The 19,816-nt window shown below is 36.6% G+C and overlaps 2 protein-coding genes across 7 annotated transcripts; both read right to left on the reverse strand.

Moving 5' to 3' along the window:
- Positions 1-3,322: 3,322 nt before the first annotated feature.
- On the reverse strand, positions 3,323-11,267 carry LOC306861537 (E3 ubiquitin-protein ligase Mdm2-like). Of its 6 annotated transcripts, none has more exons than XM_079403854.1 (11): positions 11,100-11,267; positions 9,601-9,672; positions 9,439-9,513; positions 8,238-8,371; positions 7,834-7,883; positions 7,693-7,751; positions 7,468-7,537; positions 6,367-6,524; positions 6,107-6,256; positions 5,928-5,996; positions 3,323-5,498 (listed from the first exon to the last, which is right to left on the reverse strand). In XM_079403854.1, exons 2-11 carry the CDS (start codon positions 9,658-9,660, stop codon positions 4,884-4,886), a joined length of 1,440 nt encoding a protein of 479 aa, XP_079259980.1. In that variant the 5' UTR covers positions 9,661-9,672; positions 11,100-11,267; the 3' UTR covers positions 3,323-4,883. The 6 variants fall into 6 exon arrangements, with proteins under 6 accessions (XP_079259980.1, XP_079259982.1, XP_079259981.1 ...); XM_079403856.1 differs by having other exon boundaries at positions 11,080-11,123; XM_079403855.1 differs by lacking the exon at positions 11,100-11,267 and adding an exon at positions 9,757-11,081.
- Positions 11,268-13,885: 2,618 nt separating this feature from the next.
- Positions 13,886-18,075, reverse strand: LOC306861378 (solute carrier family 35 member E3). Its single transcript, XM_079403603.1, has 5 exons — positions 17,448-18,075; positions 17,113-17,223; positions 16,335-16,493; positions 15,941-16,023; positions 13,886-14,431 (listed from the first exon to the last, which is right to left on the reverse strand). Exons 1-5 carry the CDS (start codon positions 17,859-17,861, stop codon positions 14,245-14,247), a joined length of 954 nt encoding a protein of 317 aa, XP_079259729.1. The 5' UTR covers positions 17,862-18,075; the 3' UTR covers positions 13,886-14,244.
- Positions 18,076-19,816: the final 1,741 nt, after the last annotated feature.

Below are 19,816 nucleotides of genomic sequence, written 5' to 3' on the forward strand. Positions count from 1 at the left end.
AATAAACTTGTTTTATGATACAGACCCCAGGTCGCAACATAATTTAATTAGCTCAACACAATGGAAACAAGCCAAAACACAACAAAATTAGTACAGCATAACACATATGACAAATTTCGTTGTGTTGTGCTAATTTTGCTGTGTTGTGGCAATTTTGTTGTGCTGTGCACTACAGGGCCACAGTAAGATACAGTATAGTCATACAGACTGCATACAAAAAAGCATCAATGAGTAACCATTATCAATAATTTATACAGAGAGTATTCTCTGGAATGAGAATAATAATGTAATCGCTTGTGTACAAAATCAGTTTGCTCTCAAACTCCATTGAAGCATTGGTAGTAATAATAGTACTTGTAGCCAATGAGCATCTACAGTTATGCAACAATCTCTGATCAGGTTGGCCTCAAAAAGCAACTGCAAGAAAAACATAATGCATTTTTTTTTTACAATGTATCACCAGAAGCAAATGACGGGAGCTGTTGGCATGCTGCAGGCTGGCACATCACATGTCAGTGTTTCCAGACACCAGCATATAAACAGCTTCACTGTTTCCTGACTGTAACAAATGCTTTAGCTGACAAACAGAACAAATGACTGTCAAGGATCCAGTTGTATTCAAGTGACCGAACCAGAACAAGGCCGACACTTCAGGCTGATCTGGAGACGTGACCCACGGCCTGCCCACAGCCAAGAAGTTCATCCGACCCTTCTGTAAGAATGCGATAACTGTGGATTTAAAAGCTCAGTCGCACGTGTAGTGATGCTGTCAAGCAAGATACTAACGGATGGCTGTTCAGCATTCGCAAACAGTTATTTTTCTGTTGATTTGTTGTTGTGTCGTTTTGTTTTCCTGTGACAAATGCCACACATTTTCCTCCAGGGATAAATAAAGAATGCCTGTCTGTTTTTCTTTATAGTCATTTCAACAACAAAGCCTTTTATTTCAGTCCGATGACTGCTGTATTTTATTTTTCGGCTGTGTATCCTAACTGTGCCAACATTTTGTCATTAACCTTGTTGCAGAATACAGCAAATGGATTGTACACAAGTTTAAATTATGCTTCTTGTATGTTTCAGACATGAGTTATAAATGTGAAATTAGGTTTTGAATATACAGATATAAAAAAAAAAATCCCAATTTTCCAGCACAGTTGGTTTCATTTATAAGGATTATGGATTTGGGTTCCCAGTATGTTTAGAGGAACAGAGAGATTAGCCGTTTCATTTCACACACACACACACACATACACCCTTTCCACCTCAGAGCTCAGATCGTATTATAAATTAATGGCAGCTTCCTTATACATCCATATGCATGCCATAATATCATATAAGTTACTTATTCCCTTTGAACTGTTTTACCAACTGACAAAGGTTCAGCCTTTTGATTGGCAGAGGAACCGAGCTTTACCTTTTTAATGGTGAGGTGAAACTGGCTGAAGGAAAAAAATTACATCAGTGTGAAGGTCATTTCAGGAAATAAACAATCGTACCGTTTCATAAATAATGAAAAATTATGATTCTTTAATTGTCATGTGAAAATATAGTTCGTTGTTTTAATTACTTATTGATTATACTAATGCATTGAAATAGGAGGCACAAATTATTGTGCTAGGGTGGACTACCAATGAGAAGGTGTGTATATATCATATATTCATATATATATATATATATATATATATATATATATATATATATATATATATATATATATATATATTTATGCGGTATGAGAACGAAGTGACACAGTGCCCTCTAGCGGTGTAATTCTTGAACACCTCGACTCAGAGTTCAACTTTCTCAAGTCAGGCGCTTTATACAATAAAACAAGTCATATGTTGGATGGTTCGAGCACTATTGATGTACTGCCTCATAAATATCGCTGGTGAACATTATTTACTTTACCTCACTGCGGTAGAGAATATTAAAGATGTGGAGACTTGGAGGAATCAAAGCGCGCGACAGTAGTTGGTTTTTCACGCGTGACTTGGGCTGACAGCATCCATGTGTCACTGGATATGAGCACGCATCAAATATTCATTTGCATCGCTTCCAGAAAATGCTGTGTCGCGCTATGGACCTGCAAGCACTTTCAAAAAATATGAGTGACATATAGCCGCCAGTGTTTTTATTATTTTACTAAGATTTCTCCTACCTGTAACCTCAACATGTCCTAAAAAATCATTGAGGCAGATTTTTAAGAGGAAGTGGTGCAATGAATCTGTCTGGAGGCTACATGATGATGGTTTTTGGTACTTTTTGGATGCGCTGTAGGCTATATAAAAACTTATGGTATAGGCTATATCAGATGACAGGTTCATGTTCCCAGCCTTAGTTTTAAAAGCATCTTAGATGAGCACACCGATGAAATAAATTTGTGTACGGTTGCTTTTGGTCTTGATTTGATCTGAACTGTCAGATTAAGCGCACAGTAACTATATATAGTGGCTAAAAGGCTGTTTATGATGTAATATCTTATAGCTGGCAGATGTACTTGAAATAATATGGCAGCGGCTATTTAAAATCGCAAGATTTTCTGCTATTTATACTACTTATTGCAAATAGTGGCAATTATCTGCACCTCAGTATTGTCTACATTATAAAACAGTACGCAATAATAACGTATTGAGTGAAAATTATAGTTTTAATTCAAATTATTATGCATGCCACCTTATTGGGACAATAAAGCCCTCCCTACACCTACACGATACTCTTATTTTCAACTTTTTGATTATTTCCTTCATTTTTATTGAAAATAAATGCCTTGATGCAATATGAGATTTGAAAAGAGAGGAAAAAAAGTTCGGCAAAAGGGGACTCGAACTCGGGTCGAACGCGTGTGTCTTATCACCTGCTCCACTGAAACTGATACTGTATCGCATCTTTTTTTAGTGTTGACTAAGTGTAAATGGCCTTTGCAAACAAGACGGGCTATTTGCATTCAGTGTAAATAGACACTCCGAAATAATAATCAGTATAACATTTTCTAAAAAGAAAATTTAGTACAATGAGATTTTATAACCCCTGAAATGCCTACAGATACAACCTAATTTTATCACAAAAAGCTGATTTCTTGGCTTTCTTCTTCTGTCTTCAGATTTGAATTCCATGTAAAAGTTGCTTTGAAATGTGAAGAAGTTCTTTGATGCGGGGAACTGGGTTTGTAACTATATATGAGCTCAGAGCAACAGATGTGTTAATGACATTGCCTATGTAATCTTCAGTCAGTTTCCTGGAACAGACTTGTTGAAGCAATATGAAAAATTACATATTTTGCAATTGACAGACAAAAGGTGTTGGCACAGGGCGATTTTCTTTTCCATGAACTTTTATTAGAGAATTCTTACAAATGTAAGTGACATTTATAGAACATCCATCAAAGAACAAGGGTAAGAGAATAAATTTATGGCAAATAATAAACTAAATAAACATCATATAGTAAGTAATAACTAATAAGTGCTGCTATCATAAAGCAGTTAAACATGGCTCAAACAGGGAGTTGGCTATAGCTATTCATTTTATTTTCTGATGCTTCAATTTATTTCATCCATTGCTCATCCATTCTTTAATCCACACACACACGTTTTGGTTTAGTCTGATTGTAATTCCTGCTGTGCAAGTATAAAGAGAGTGCAGTAAATTACATACCTCAAGTCTGAAAATATCTGGGTTCAGCAATCAAGTACTGACTGCAGTTCATTTGTAGAACATCTGGCAGATATGCTGTTAGAAAAGGGAACATTAGCGTAAAACTTCCAGGTTCATTTGACATGTTGCTACTATTTTGCACAATTCAAATTAAGTAACTACATGTGAGGTGAGTTGTGTACTACATCTTGCAGAAACAACTGGATCAATCCATTTAAATGTTTTCATATGCAAAAAAGTATGTCCTCTGCAGCATGTTAATATTTTAACAAATTAATCAACGTGTGTTGAATTCTTTCAAAAGCAAATCAAATAGATTATTAAATTAGTGCTGAAAGGAATATTGCACAACATTCACAACAACCAGAGTACAATTGATTCACCATGCTACTCCTTTTTACCAACTATACATCAGTTTTCCATTGTAGAAGTGCTTGGGTGTGAAAAGTGTGGGATTATACTGTATTATTTAATAATAATAATAAAAAACAGCACAGAGGCTGATGTTTGTGCAAGGTTGCCATTAGAGAGAAACAAGTCGGAACACGTTTCTTGATATTGAGTGAAAAGTGGGTCCCTAGTAACCAGATCTCTCTCTAGGTGACCGCTGTGTACTATTCAACAAACAGCACAGGAAGCTGACACCAACCACCTTTTTACAGCCAATCAGCTATCCTAAAAACCATTAAACAACAATAACAAAACCAAAAACAACATTTAAAACAAGTGGCAGAAAGACAGAATTTCACTTGTACTGTGAAAGCAGAAGAGCCTCAAAATAATCATTTATTATGCCTCACTCAGAGAAAATAAGACAAGAGACACTGCAGCAGAAAACTGTGCAGAAGATTATTTCATTCCAGAGGAACAAAATTAAAGGGGTGTCTCAAGAGCTACAACTCAGGAGCACGTTTCAGTGCGGCAAATAACTCATATTAACATGAAACCTATACATCTGCATGTACATAAATTAAATTATTACAAACATTTCTAGTAATTGATACAACGTATACAGAATCTCTGCAAGTCAACCCTTAAAACACAGTTCTGTGAATTTGATACCCAGCATGTCAGCGAAAACCTCGCTTGTTAAGTCATAAATAAAATGTATTAATCAATAAGAAACATATTACAAATATTGAATTTGAACTCGAAAGTTTTAGAAATATGAGACAGGCAACAGAAGCATAACAAACTTCATGTGAGAGGAGAGGAGGTATATCTGCTGTGCCTCAGCTCACGTAGGTCAACACGACTGACTGAATGGGCTCTCGGCACACCGGACACAACTTGTTCCGGTTCTTTAATTTCTTGGCACAAGTGTAGCAAGCCATAAGATGTCCAGTTCTTCCATGGACGATGCAGCCGTTCTTGGGGCGACTTTGACAGATGACGCAGGGCTCAAGGCAAGTGGCGGGCAGGCAGGCCTCCAGGCTGTTGTAGCGCTCTAGCTCGGGGGCCTCTTCCTGGCTGCTGCCCCCACCAGAAGAGGTTGAGGGCTGCGATGACAATGTCTGAGATTCGGTCATGGTTGTTGCAGTGGAGGAGAGAAGTTCGTCTTTAGCGGCGATGGGAGATTGTGAGCATTTGCCGTCGGGTACGTCCACTCCTTCATCTGTTTCTGGAAGAGGGCTTGAGGGTTTGGAAGGAAGAAGTTTGTCATCTGAGGCTGAGCTAGGAGTTGTGATGACGCTGGCGTCTTCTGTGCTGGGTTGAGTGTTAGTGGAGGTGTTTTCACTGCTGGAGTGCGATTCTGGAAGCCAACCGGGTCGGACGTTCCAGCAGCTTTTGCAATGCCGAGGAAGAGGAGGGTTGAGCTCGCTACATTCGGCACACTTCCAGTAGTCCTGAGTGAACACATTGTTATCTTAGATTATTATGATTTTCTTGCTTTTGAAATAAAAAAGCCTGTTTAAATCTGTGGGTCAGAGAAACGATGGAAATGGACATGAAAAAAAAACCTGCACTATATTGCTATAAAAGTTTAAAATATGGTACCGTTAAAGTCAGCATGGCATGTAATTTCTTAATACACATTCCTGGTCGTATCATGCACAATTAATCAGTGGACAAAGTTCAGAGGAAAAAAAAAAAATGTTGTCATGATCTTTCAACAAAATGTAATAACTTGCGGCATCTCTGAAACAGCTGCCCTTTTTGGCAGGCTTACAAATGCTTTTTCTTTCACCCCCACCTTTTCACAATCCAATCTAATCCTGATTGGATTTTTTTATCATTCCACTAAGAAAAACATCAGGTACTAAAGTGTTACGTACTGCCTCAGTTATCTCTGTATCCTCATCAAACGAATCTTCATCCTCAGCAAAGATTGTGACTTCATACACCTAAATAAGCAAATACAGAATTGCAGTGAGTTGAGGACTGTTAAACAGGTTAGGTTAGTTAGATCATCAGTTAATCTCTCTCTGAATAGAACAGGAGTTTGAGTTGAAACCTCATTCTCTCCTGGCAATGAATCCTCATCGTTCTCACTGTAGGCGTCAGAGTCTATGGACTCCACCTCAAACTCCACACTAAAGTTATCAGAGTCAGCGTCCGAGTCTGCACTTTCATCACTGCCCTCACTGTGAGAGATACCTACATCCTGTAAAACAAGCAAAACGCTGGTTAGAAAGGGCCAAATGACAACACAAAGTAGTTACAGTCGCTGGTAAACCAACACGATGTGAATGAATTATTAAATGTGCTACTCACAGAGTTGCTTTGTGCGTCCGAAGACTCGCTGTTCCCCCTCTCCCGGTGCAGGCCGCCAATCACACACCAAGACAGGCTGTCATCAAATGTCAGGGAGAAGCTGTCTGACTTGTGCCTCTTTCTGCGTTCTCTGGGCTCGTCTTCGGCTGAAGTACTCTCTATAGAAAGCACAAAATAAGTTTAGTACTAAAAGTTCTTTTTTTGACATGTCTGTCAGAGGGTTTTCACATAAGTGAACTACACTGCTCTGTAGGCTTTACAAACATTTCCAATCTGTTTCTTTTTCATTATGTTAAACATAAGCTTAAGTGTATACTGCATATTACATTAGGGTAAATCTTTTTTTTTTTTTGCTGATGTTCTTGTTATATGCACTCAACTTTGGACACTTAAGAGCCAAACAGGAGCAATGCTCAGAGCAATAACCCTGTTTTAATGGTGCATCTATAGTGCTGCTTGCTCAACAAACTGCCTTTGTGTGCATAGCTGAGGTTTAAAAATGGGCCATTGAAGAGTAACAATCATCTGAGCACATTCTGCACAGCCTCCAGATCTCTGTGTCCGTTTGAGATGTTTACAGTGACAGAGAGAGCAGTCATTATGGTACCACATGTTTACCCACGTACAGTCCTCTGTCGGGACTGAAGGAATAGTAGGAAATTATCTCCGTCATGAGGACAGTCTTCCCTGCTCAGTGGTTGAGACTGATATAATGTATACTGGTTGATTCACAAAAGATACAAGGCAAGAAAAACAAACAGTTCTTGAAAAAGGACAAAATCATGAAAAAGCCTGAAATCATGAAATCTAAATACCAAAATATATCAACCGATGGTACGCTTGTTAAAATGTTTACTTTTCAGTTAGATCAAACAGCAATTTTTTTTTTCAAAATTAACGCATTAGTTTGACTGTAACTGTATCAGTCTGAGCTAGAAAAAAAAATGGACAAGCCCTTCCTGTTTAAACAGGAACTACATCAAGACTAGAATAAACAGCTCTATCTGAAATCCCATCTAACCCTGCTGACGAAGCGTGTGCTTTCATACACACTGAACAGGACACAGCTGGTGTGTCTTTTGCTCTGTGGTGTGTGCTTACCAGGATCACTGCTTCTCCTCCTCCTGCGCTGCTGTTGTGAGGTAGATGAACGAGAGTCTGAATCAGTGTCCTAGAACAGACAGTGGGGTTTCAGTCATGCTTCAATCTCAAACACAGCAGGGGCTCTATAAAACCCATTCAAGCGCAAACACAGCACCAGGGCAACTCTGTGGAATGGGTCAATACTCTGTGGTTCTAAGTGTGTGAGCATAAAAGAACGTTTACCCTGGGCCCTCGATCTGGTTCACTTTGACTTCTGGGTTCAGAGAAGGTAGAATGAGTATCTGTAAAAGGAAACAAATACAGTTTTAACACAAACAACATAGATAAGAATATTGTGGAAAAAAGTTTTAACAATCATAGTACCTGTATTTTTCACTGTTACAAGGTTTCTGTTGATCATTGCAAAGAGGGCTCTGAAAAAAAGAAAGGTAAAATTACAAATGAAACTTTAGTTTTCATATAGCACATTTCACTTTCGATTCTTGGGGGGGGGGGTTGTGATCTCTCATACACATCACAAATATGAGAAAAGTAATATATACTTATATATGCTTTTTTTTTTTTATCTACACTGGCCCACTATTTGTATCCAAATACCTTATGCAGCCACTTCATATTTTAAACAGGTGACAAAAGACCCTTTCAGAGCAAGTGGGTCAAATGTCAAGAAAGCTGCCACCTGTTGCTTTAAAGCCCCGCCCTGATATTCCCAGAGGTCATTGGTACTACAGCTTCTCTGCCTTAAAGAAACTAGAGTCAATACACACCGGGGCTCTTTGACCGAGAAACTTTTCACCCCTAGAACGGCTCCAAGAGCATCCTCTCCGCAGTGAACAATGTGTTGCTGCTGCTTGTCATATAACTCCTTGCTCATGATATACTTCCCCAAATAAAACATAACCTAAAAAAAACACAGAAACAGAATTTGTTTAGAGATCAACAGGGAAACCATTTCCTGAAACAGTCTGAGAATTGACAGAAAGAATGGTAAAGAAGTGGTTTTATAAATATTCAATATAGATGAGTAACACGTTCCTGTTAGTAGGACAACCACAACTTCCACCCATAAAAAAATAAATATATATATATATATATATATATATATATATATATATATATATATATATATATATATATATATATATATATATAATTAATTAATAATTTACTAATTATATGCAAGTTTACACAGCAATAAGCAGCAACATATGAAACTGGATAAGGATTATTTTTAGCCTGTAATGTCAAACACCATTGGCTTTTTTTTGTTCAGAAACTCTCAAATAAGTGTCACTGCCATAAGTGCTTATATATAAAAAAAATTATACACACAACATACAGCAGGGTTCAGCATTACTAACACAATTGGCAAACGTTCAATTATAAATACAGCCATAAAGCATGACATGTATGCTACTATTCAAAAGTCTGGGATCAGTAAGATTTTTTTTTAAAGAAATAGATACTTTAATTCCGCAAGGATGCATGAACTTGATCAAAAGCGGCAGTAAAGACATTTATAATGTTACAAGTATTTTTTTAGTTTTTTTTATAAATGTTCTTGAAATAAATTCTGGGGAAAAAAATGTGTCAGTTTGCAAAAAAATATATATTTTTAACATTAATACTAAAAATAATTAACAATTATTAATTAATAAAAAAACTCTTAAGCACCAAATCAGCATCAGAATGGTTTCTAAAGGATTGTGACACTGAAGACTGGAGTAATGGCTGCTGAAAAATCAGCTTTGCCACCACAGGAATATATTGCATTTTAAAATATATATGTATATAAAATTTAAATAATTTCAAAACGCTACTGTTTTTACTGTATTTCTGGTCAAATAAATACAGTTTTGGTAAGCTTAAGAGACTTCATAGGATATCTTCCCCACCATAAACCTTTGAACATTAGTTTATATCAGATGAAATGGACTTAAACTACTATCAGCAGACACATCTCCTCACCTCCTTCATGGTGAAAACATCTTTATCTGCACCTGCATCCTCTAACAGGCTTTTCAGCTGCATTTTTGGTCTTACCTAAAGTTACATGAAATAAAACTCAGTAATTTCAAGAAATAAAAATGCACTTACATCCCCAAAGGCACACCTTGAATGCTACATTACCAGTTTTTCGTTGTCAACCTTGTTGATCTGAGAACTGCTTAAACAACTTTCTGTTGCCATTTTGGTAGTGATCTGTAAAAATAAACAGAGTTAGATTTTACATACAACAATTTAAAGCCAATTCAGTACACATGCAAGCTTCAGAACGAACATTACCTGTGCAAATCGAGGTAAATTGGCTATTCTAGCTAAGAATCTTCTATATATACTCTGCTACCTGTACATAAAGTGCTTGAGCTCTGGGTTAGTGTGGAGTGGGAGCCGGCTGAGAGCCGGTCTATGGTTTAAATAGACACAGAGAGACATGTCGGGGCTAGAATCCACCGCACCGATCATCATGTCATGGGCGGGTTCGGGCATGACATCTCAAAGCGTGACTGGCTTCAGGCGCCTAGCGGTGGTACACTCTCTTTGCTGAGTTGTCTGGCTCTCTATATGATCATGTCCGGGCATGTCCCGTCTCACTACACCCGCCCATTGCTGGCTAAGCACTTGGATTTGAGGCTTATCAGCCCAGTAACAGGTGAAATAACAGTGTTTGGACCAAAGCGATGACCCTCGTGGATTATTAGCGCCTCGGTTAAATAAATGCAAGCCAAAAAGACCAAAAGTTGTTCATTACAAGTGCTACGGATGCATGGATGTCCTTCAAGTAAAGCTCAAAATGTCTTTGGACTACGACAGTGCCATGTTCATATCTCTGAAATGCTCAGCATTGACTCAGTAATTTACACACAAAATACAATAATCTCAAATTTGTCGTATTCGGGATTTATATCTGCCATCATAAAAACGGGAATATCTCCATTCAAATTAGCTGCACATAAGTTTTGTAAAACCTGGAACTTCAAACGCTTTTCCCCAGAGGTAACATGATAACAAATCGACGTGTAAATATTGTTTTACGAAACGTTCTGAAATTTGCGTTAACTTTACGTCTGATGAAACGCTCGAGGTCTTACGCTCTTTTGATATGTCAGGATTCAGTATGACAGAAAAAAATACTGACAAATGATATGAAGAATAACAAAACAACGTACGTAATGTACTTTTCTCCCGTTATGAAGCATAAACATGTCATTTAAGACGCGGTTGTGTTTGTTTAGCTAATGCTAATTTAGACAAATTTCTTTACAAGCAGAATAGTAATAGTAATTTTAAATGCACAACTTAACTGATTCTTGCTTAATGAGGAGTATAGCGCATTTCAGCGACAAGACTAAGCTAATTTATAGTAACAACACCACAAACGCCCGCACTCCCGGGTGTCTTTTTCCCGCTGCGGATTATCAGGAAACCCCGAGGCTTCAGTAGGCCGCGCTAGCGCAAGGCTGAGGCAAATTATTTTAAGCGACTACACGGACATTAAAGCCTCATACGGTGTTAAAATAATTCTCTGGAGTGTATAACAGTATTATTCAGATATTTACAATTGTACAGGTGTAATACATATATGAGAAAGTGCGAAAATCGCTCAACTGAAAGTGTTAATGTCTCACCTGCTGGTGACCGTTGAGCGTCGCGAACTCCCTCTACTGGCGCCTGTTTGAATTTGAAATGTTCTAACACGTGCTATAAGCGCGCGGTGTAAACATTACACTATACACGCACTGGAAGGCGAGTTGGATATTATTAGACCCATCTATGTTTGCTATTTTACTGTTAATGCCAGTTTGACGATGTAAAATTCATATTATATTTAACACGACATTTGAATGTAGTTGCCTGTGTTGTTGTAAAAAGTTGTTGATTTAGTAGCCTGTTGCAACACACTGGACTAGTTTAGCTCATCTGGTATAAAGTAATATGTATGGAATTCATGATAAATGAATGTGACAACAAAGTCAAAGAAATACTTGAACTAACGCATTAATTTCGCTATATTAACTACATTTCGGTTCTATTTTTAGATGGCTGTTATTTGTAATTGTAAGCAGAAAACACATATTGCTTATTGTTGATGGAAATAAGGCAAATAAGGATTTATTAACAGATCTCAATCAAGAGATTGACTCAAATTTAAAGATAAAATACGGTGACAAACAGCACTTTGGGAGATTATTGTGCTTTTAAATCCTTTAAAAATCATTCTCTCTACGTTATGAAGTGTATACTGCATTTTAAAACCTTTGAAATATATTTTCACATTATTTGCGATATTTAGTATCACTACATTTAAACCTAATCTTCGTGGGTTGCATTCAGTCCATTGTTTTAATTGTTATATGAGATTAATCAACAACATTATCACTTACTAATTGTGATGAGCTTATAGTGATACCATTGCAGTTATAATAATGCATCACTTTAATCACCACTAGCTAATAAATTCCTTCTTTGCACTAACTGAAAGAACTTTCATCTGTTTTGATTTGTTAATGAGTAATGGTGATCTGTTCCTTCACTGTGATTCTGTGAGTCACCTGGTTGGTGACTGAATACACTAGCTGTGTGAAATCCACATCAGACAACATTCATTTGTAAAGTGAGTCTGTAGTCATGACATGGCTGTTGTACACCATTGTGTATGAATGGCAGACTTGCTTTTCTCGCCAACAGAGAAACTTGCTATAGTTAGGGGAGGTCCTGTTTGCTGAGTGAAATTACCTCTTTATGAAGGGGACAAATGGACTGTGCCATGAAGACATGTCTTGTACAGTCCCTGTGAGAGGATCTGTTCTTTATAGCCCAGGAGAGTGACTCAGAGTTTATTTTAGTACAACATGTTCCTTTAGCTCAACATGTTTGGGCTTGTAATAATGAGGAAATTCCATGGGCCACTGAAGAAAAAAGCCATTAATTTTATTAATGGAAGTCAGGATAAAGACAAATCCTAAAGATTAATATTTAAGACATGTACACATATTAAAAGTTTGGAAACAGTTATTCATCTATGCTAAAGTTTTTCAACTATGCCACAACACAAGTGGAAGTTTATTTTGTGTATTTGGTGTAACAGAATATGCTGACATGCTTTAATGTAAAAAAAAACACATTATTTTCATATACTGTACATAATTGTAGTTCCTCTATGTCTAATGTCTAACGCATCGTTTCCGACAAGCAGTCTGCTCTGATTGGCCAATTAGCACAGTGCATACACACACGCGCACAAACTACGCACAAAACTCCGCATTTGAACAGTCAATGGCAAATATTTAAACTAATAACAAAACATACTTAGTCGCTGATTCAGAAGCGCCAGATTGTCATAGCAAAGTCAGAATGACCTCCTCTCATAGGTTCACAAAACAGTCGTCCATAAAATGCGTTGCTGTTCTGTTGCAAGTAATCTTAATGATTCCTCAAGGCATCTACTTTCTGAAGGCCAAATAAAGTGGCCTTCCCGTCTCCCTGTCCCTGCATCAACACTACAGCGGTTACTGATACCACGCCTTCTTTCTTTGCGTGAACATTTGACGGCATTACGCAAATATTTCCACATCGTGACGTAGACATGTGGGGGCGTGTTTAAATGAGCCGCTTTAGGGGGGGGCGTGGACGAGTCTTAACTTAATATAAAGAATATCTCTTTGGTTTTGAGACTTTAATCTTTGCAACTTTAGGGATCTCATCTATGCACAAATAGCTTGTAACACTCCAAAAATAAAGGAAAACTTGAAATCGCATCATATGACCCCTTTAAAATCACTTAAAATATATACTGACACCAAACTTTTTAATGCTAGCATATATTAATTTATTACATATTAAAAAATATATATATTACATGATATTACACAGTTTAGATTAGATTGAAATTATTTTCATGAATCTTTCTGTAAAGTATGTACAAATTTTCAGAGGATTTCCTTGTCCTAAATGCTCAGTAAATTTAGTTTGTTATGATGCCGGTTTTAGTTTGAAAATATGGCTCTTCACTAGGGGACAACAAGCCTCGTTCCAATTAAAAGGATGTCAACTTTAATTGTACGGAGAATAAAACATTCATGTTTAAGAATATATTCAAAATATATTCTTCCATATTCCATGAAAGAGATCGTTTTTTGGGGGTGAACTGTCCCTTTAAGCAACATAATTTGCAACATTTTTGTTTACCACATCCTTTTCAAAATTAGGACAAGTCTAATATTCACACACAAAAAAGCTGCAAAGCATCTAGATTTTAGCGACAGGACTTTGGAATGTGACTGTTTAAGTTGCGCATTGCAAAAGTTGAAAAGCAACAAATGATTGACATTCCATTTCACAGATACTCAAGATTATTTGCCAAGTAGGCAGTGACCCTTGCCCTAAAAGTGATGAGCAGACTCAATATAAGATAACATTCCATTGTTGTGATACTTTCTATAAAATGCTTTATTCTTGTACAGACCATTTGAAAAATACATCATTAAATAACACTTACAAAATAAAAAGGAAACACTTCAGCAATAAGAGTTCTTCCCTCAAACGACACTTTTCTTTTGCATGTTTATTTGCAAATACTGAATACTTGGAATAAAAATTAAACTCTTACAAAGATTGAAATGCTATTAAAGTTGTCAGCCTCTATGGCTTAAACCTACTTCCATTCTATGTTTGGTTAGTCTTCACGCTCCTGTGCAGGAGCCATCGCTATCTATTCCTGTACAAATCAGGCACTGAACACTGGCTTTCTTGTTGATTGGCACTTCAGCGGGCCTATGGCCTCTGTGTGAGCCTGCTTTTGCCCTCCTCCTGCTCTGCCAGTTTGAAATGGGTGTATGCCAGGATGCCACTGAGGGTGCAGAGGATGCCCAGACCTTGGTTTAAGGACAAGGGGTCCTGGAAGAGGACGTACCCACCCAGTAACGTGATGCAGAACTTGAAGTGTCCAAACATGTTGTAGCTGTGAGATGAAATGTTAAGGGAACTTGTCTGACAATGACTTTTGGATATAGTTATGACTTGCACTTGAGTAACAGACTATGAGAACGTGACTTGAGCTGCAGAGATGAGTCAGGGAATCATCTTCTTGATATATTTTATTCTTTCTGAGATTCTTTAGACCATTTTACAATAAGGATGTTTATATTTTATAGTTAGGCTTGTGAATATTATATTTAAGAGAAGTTTTAATAACATTAAAATAACAGGTAGTTCGTTTTAATTCAGATTTATGGATATAGCAGATTTGTGAATATGTAAAAGGTTAATAAATCTGTTAAAATAAATAAGTATAATCTGTTAATAAAACAATAGATGGTATTTTAATATTAATATACTGATAAAAGTTAATAAATTGTTAAATATATCAGAATAATTTGTTAATAAAATAACATGTTAGTTTTAATATCGATTTATGAATATATCAGTCTTGCAAATATATAAAAAGTTTAAAAATGTTATATATATAACTTGTTAATAAAATAAGTTTTAATACTGATTTATGGATATATCAGTCTTGCAAATATGTGTCTTGTCCAATAGTTAATAAATATGTTAAAGTCAAATTTGTTAATGTTATTTTTAATATTGATCTATGGATATATAAGTCTCCTGAAAATGCTATGTAAAAAAGGTAATTAATCTGTTACAAATATATATATATATATATATATATAAAAATAATGCTGTTTTGTTAGTGATTTATGGATATGAGTCATGTGAATATGATATGTGAATGAGTTCATGTAAAAAAAATAACAGATGCTATTTTTTTTATATTGATTGATGGATAAATCAATGTTAACATCAACTTAAATGTGCATGAATTAATAGTAAGTGCTGGATGCATGAGTTTGGGAATTGGCTTGACTCTAACTCAGTAACTTCTATTTACATTAATACATGAATATTCTAAATTAACGTCATCACAAACTGCACAACCCAGCACTTATTAAAAGTAACTGAATTTGTTAAAACATTGCAAAAATGATGAGATGACAGATCATACGTCCACGTTCTTGGCGTAAAAATAAAATAAAAATTGGTTTAGAGAACACTTGTCTAATAATAAGTGGCCCAAAAGTGCAGTTTAAAACAGATGGAAGTAAAGTGCTCCCTCTACTGCTTACTTTGAGAAAGGTCTCACTTAATGGGTGTATTCAAAACCATTAAAAGTTTTCAGTATGGCTAAGGGCCACAAAATGCGCCTTGCTTTACAGCTTCCCCTTTCATTATTGAACAATTGTGTAACTACATATTAACTATTTGCCAAGCTTTGGCAAGTCTCTGTAAACAAACATTTGCTTGCATTATAGACCTAATCTGACAATTAACAAACAATGAAGTCATGATATAGAGAACACTGTTTTCAGATGTTTGTCTAAAGGGTTTGTTCTGCACCTAAAATAGAAAAAAAAAAATAGCCACAGCTGAATGACAGATATTTTAAGAGTATTAGCAGAAAGGATACGTAACAGGAGACGTGTTCCCAATGATCCAGTAAATGGACAAATTGACCAGAAAGGCGATAACACCAGACAGCAGAACCAAGACCTTGATGAAGGAAAAAAAAGAAAGAATCAACCATTTGAAAATACAATTCAGCTCAATTACTTATTTACTTAAATTTATATATATATAAAATATTCAGACAATAAGAGGCGCAATAAATTGAACTTGTGAGCTTTTAATCCAATGGGGGAAACCACAAGCATTTTCACATTTTCCCCCCAAGAAATCTGTGCAATAACACAAGGCGCTCTCTGTGACCATGTGTTTGTATATATAAGAAATTCCTTTGGATACGTTCAGAGGGAGTGTGTGAGCCATTGAAAGAGCAGGCGCGTTCTTGCTCGCACTCTTACCAGCGCCTGAAATGACCAGGGGCCAAAGATACCACCCTCTCCAGTGAAGGGCTCGAAGAATGGCACAAGGACCAAGAGAAATGCTGAAGACATGGGTGCTTGATAATACAGTAACTGCATAGAGTTCACCTGAAGCTCATGCTGTTTGGCACCAACCCACTGTAATAGGAGAAATAAATGATTAAATCAGCATTCAGATTCAGTGTAAATATCTAAATACTTAATGAGGGAAGTAATTTATGGTCAGAAATTTCAACAAGGCCTTTATTTAAAAAGTAGTTTTCTCAAAAATATATTTTTATTTGTTTATATTTAAAAAAAACAACACTTCATTATCATTGGTTGATTTGGTTATGTCACACACTAATGTTCAAAAGTTTAGGGACTTTTTTTTCTCTCTTCTAAGTCTCTTATGCACCAAGACTGCATGCGTTTATAAAAAAAAAAATTAAATAAATCATAAAACAATAGAGTAAATGTAATTTATTCCTGTGATGGCAAAGCTGAATTTTCAGCAGCCATTTCTACTTGAGTGTCACATGATCCTTCAGAAATCATTTTAATAAACTGATTTAGTGCTAACAGTTGTGCTACATAATGTGTGTGAAAATAATAAATATTTAAAGTTCTAACAATTGTATTATGTTATACAGTAAATATCAGCATTGCTATATTGTGGGACTCTGATTTGGCCAGTTCCTGACCACCTGCTGATTTAAATAAAGGGATATGATTTTTATTTTTCAATAATGATGCAGAGTGAGAATGCAATACTTACCACTTGATACAGTGAGGTTACGAAGACCCCAAGTGTGGCAAAGATCATCCCCAGAAGATTGAACTTCACATCATAGTAGGAGTTCAGTATGACCCCTAAAGTGATGGGCACCTTTTTATTAAAAATAAAAGAATAAATTATATAAAGTGGTGTAAAAATCACAGCTGTTTTGATCCATAACCTTGCATATACAAATCAGCATGCAACCATGACTTGCTTTTATCAGCATTTACCCAGAGCATAATTCAAACTGATGCATGGCGCTCTATAAAAATGTAGCCATATTTTTGAATGAATTCTTAATATACCAGTCGAATAAACAAAACCCCACTTACTAGAGTCAGTTTAATCTTTGTGGAAAATGTCTTTCTGTAGTACATGGTCTGGATGACTATGATCACAGGTGTTGTCATGACCTTGGCCAGCTGATATGTTCCTATTGTGTTGCATTGGAGAGACTGGTTGGTGAAAACAACAAACCCACAGAAACTCAGAGCCAGCAGGATGATTTTAGAAGGTCTGAGGCTCTTGGGGGAGAATATATCCATCTTCTGACACATAAACAGCCCCAGCCATGTCACTACGAAATGAATGAGAGTCAGGGTCATGTTGGGAAAGCCATAGTGCACATAGATCCATTTGTTGATGAACACTATACAGATCGAAGACAGTAAGTTGACCAGCAGTCCTGCAATTATCCGGCTGTTTCCAAACAAGTCAGAGAGTCGCGTCGCCATAGCTGAGCTCATTCAGACGCACTTCTAATAATCTTCTGGAGGAAAATATCAATGGAGAAACGGTTTCAGGAGTCTGCTTTGGTACTTCATCAGCAGACAGACGTAAAGCTCCACCGCTTTCTGTGGCTGAGTGTGTGAAAGCGGTTCAGCGGCTTTCATTATAAGACTGTGGATTCACTCAAACACAAACGCGACGCGTCTCCACCGTGCAACTCTCGCGAGCTATACAAGCGGTCAAGCGCGCAAACATAATAGCAGCAATGCGCATGCGCGAGGATTTCGCAGCCAGTAAGAGGAACACGCCACGTCACTGCTAAAATGCGTCGTCTAGGAGGCAAAGATTCATAAAGAGTCCATATTGTACTCTTTTTTTGTCTTCGTTGTTTCTTTTTTTTGTTATAAACTCATTGCTAATATCACACTATCATCAAGATCTATGTCATATCACAACTGTCCCACTGTCATCAATGCGATGTTTGTATTGTTGCTAATGCACATTCTTTATAGTTACATTTGTCCACATGTTAGAGTATAGAAAGGTCATCCAATTATGAAAGAACACAAAATGAAGTAGGCTGTGATAATCAGGCTTAGGTCTTCTGTGGACAAATATGAAAATACTTCAGCAAAAATCATGAGATGACAAAAAAAAAAACATTCTGGAGCAGTAGAAACGAAAAGTCTTCTAACGAAGTGTTGTCTAGATGGCAGATGCATAATTATTATAAATACAGCTCTGGGGAAAAAAAAATTAAGAAACCAATCCATTTTTAAAAAAAAATAAGCATCTCTACATGGCAGCCATTCAATTCTCTCTTGAATCCCAATACATGCACACCTCATGTACTGATTATGTATCAGTTTAAAAGTATAAAAACCAGTGCTGTGGTCACCATTATCCACTGGAGAGGCCTACAAGCCACAATGTCTTGCACCCACTGTGAAATTTGGTGCAGGGTCGGTGATAATGTGGGACAAGGCTGGAATCAGGCTCATTCAGTCTTTGTGAAAGGCGCATGAATCGAGCCACATACAGGGTTTTCCTGGAAGAAAACTGGCTTCCTTCTGCTCTGATAATGTTCCCCAACGCTGAGGACTGCAGGACAATGCTCTACACAGCTAGGTCAATCAAGATTTGGATGGAGGACCACCAGATCAAGTCCTGTCATGGCCAGCCTAATCTCCAGACCTGAACCCCATTGAAAACCTCTGGAAAGTGATCAAGAGGAAGATGGATGGTCACAAGCCATCAAACAAAGCAGAGCTGCTTCCACAAGTCTCCCAAGAGCAATGTGAAAAATTGGTGGAGAACATCCCAAGATACATGAAAGCTGTGATTGAAAATCAGGGTTATTCCACTAAATATTGATTTCTGAACTCTTCCTAAGTTAAAACATTAGCATTGTGTTGTTTAGAAATTAATATGAACTTTTTTCTTTGCATTATTTGAGATTGAAAACATATTTTTGGTTATTTTGACTTGTTGTCATTTTCTGCAAATAAATGCTCTAAATGACAGAATCTTTGATTCTGAATTAATCTTTTTTTTTTTTTTTTGGGGGGGGGGGGGGGGGGGGGGGGGAATGTTGTCAGTAGTTTATAGAATAAATTAAAATGTGAATTTTACTCAAGTCAAACACATACCTATAAATAGTAAAACCAGAAAAACTGATCATTTTGCAGTGGTCTCTTAATTTTTTTCCAGATTTACATATTTTCTTTAAATATTTCACCAATTAAAATGCAACATCAGATAAATCTAAAACACTAAAATAATTCCAATAATAATAATAATAATAATTCAAATAAAAATATATTTATTATATTTATAACTCTGGGGAAAAATGTACATTTACAGCCCGGTCTCATGAAAATGCGTATAAACAGCACGCCAAAATAAAAATGAAACTCGTGGTTATGATACGAAAAAAATGGACTTTGGCGTATATATGACACGCGCGTGTTTG

This window comes from Barbus barbus (genome assembly GCF_936440315.1).
Source record: "Barbus barbus genome assembly, chromosome: 42".
NCBI lineage: Eukaryota > Metazoa > Chordata > Actinopteri > Cypriniformes > Cyprinidae > Barbus > Barbus barbus.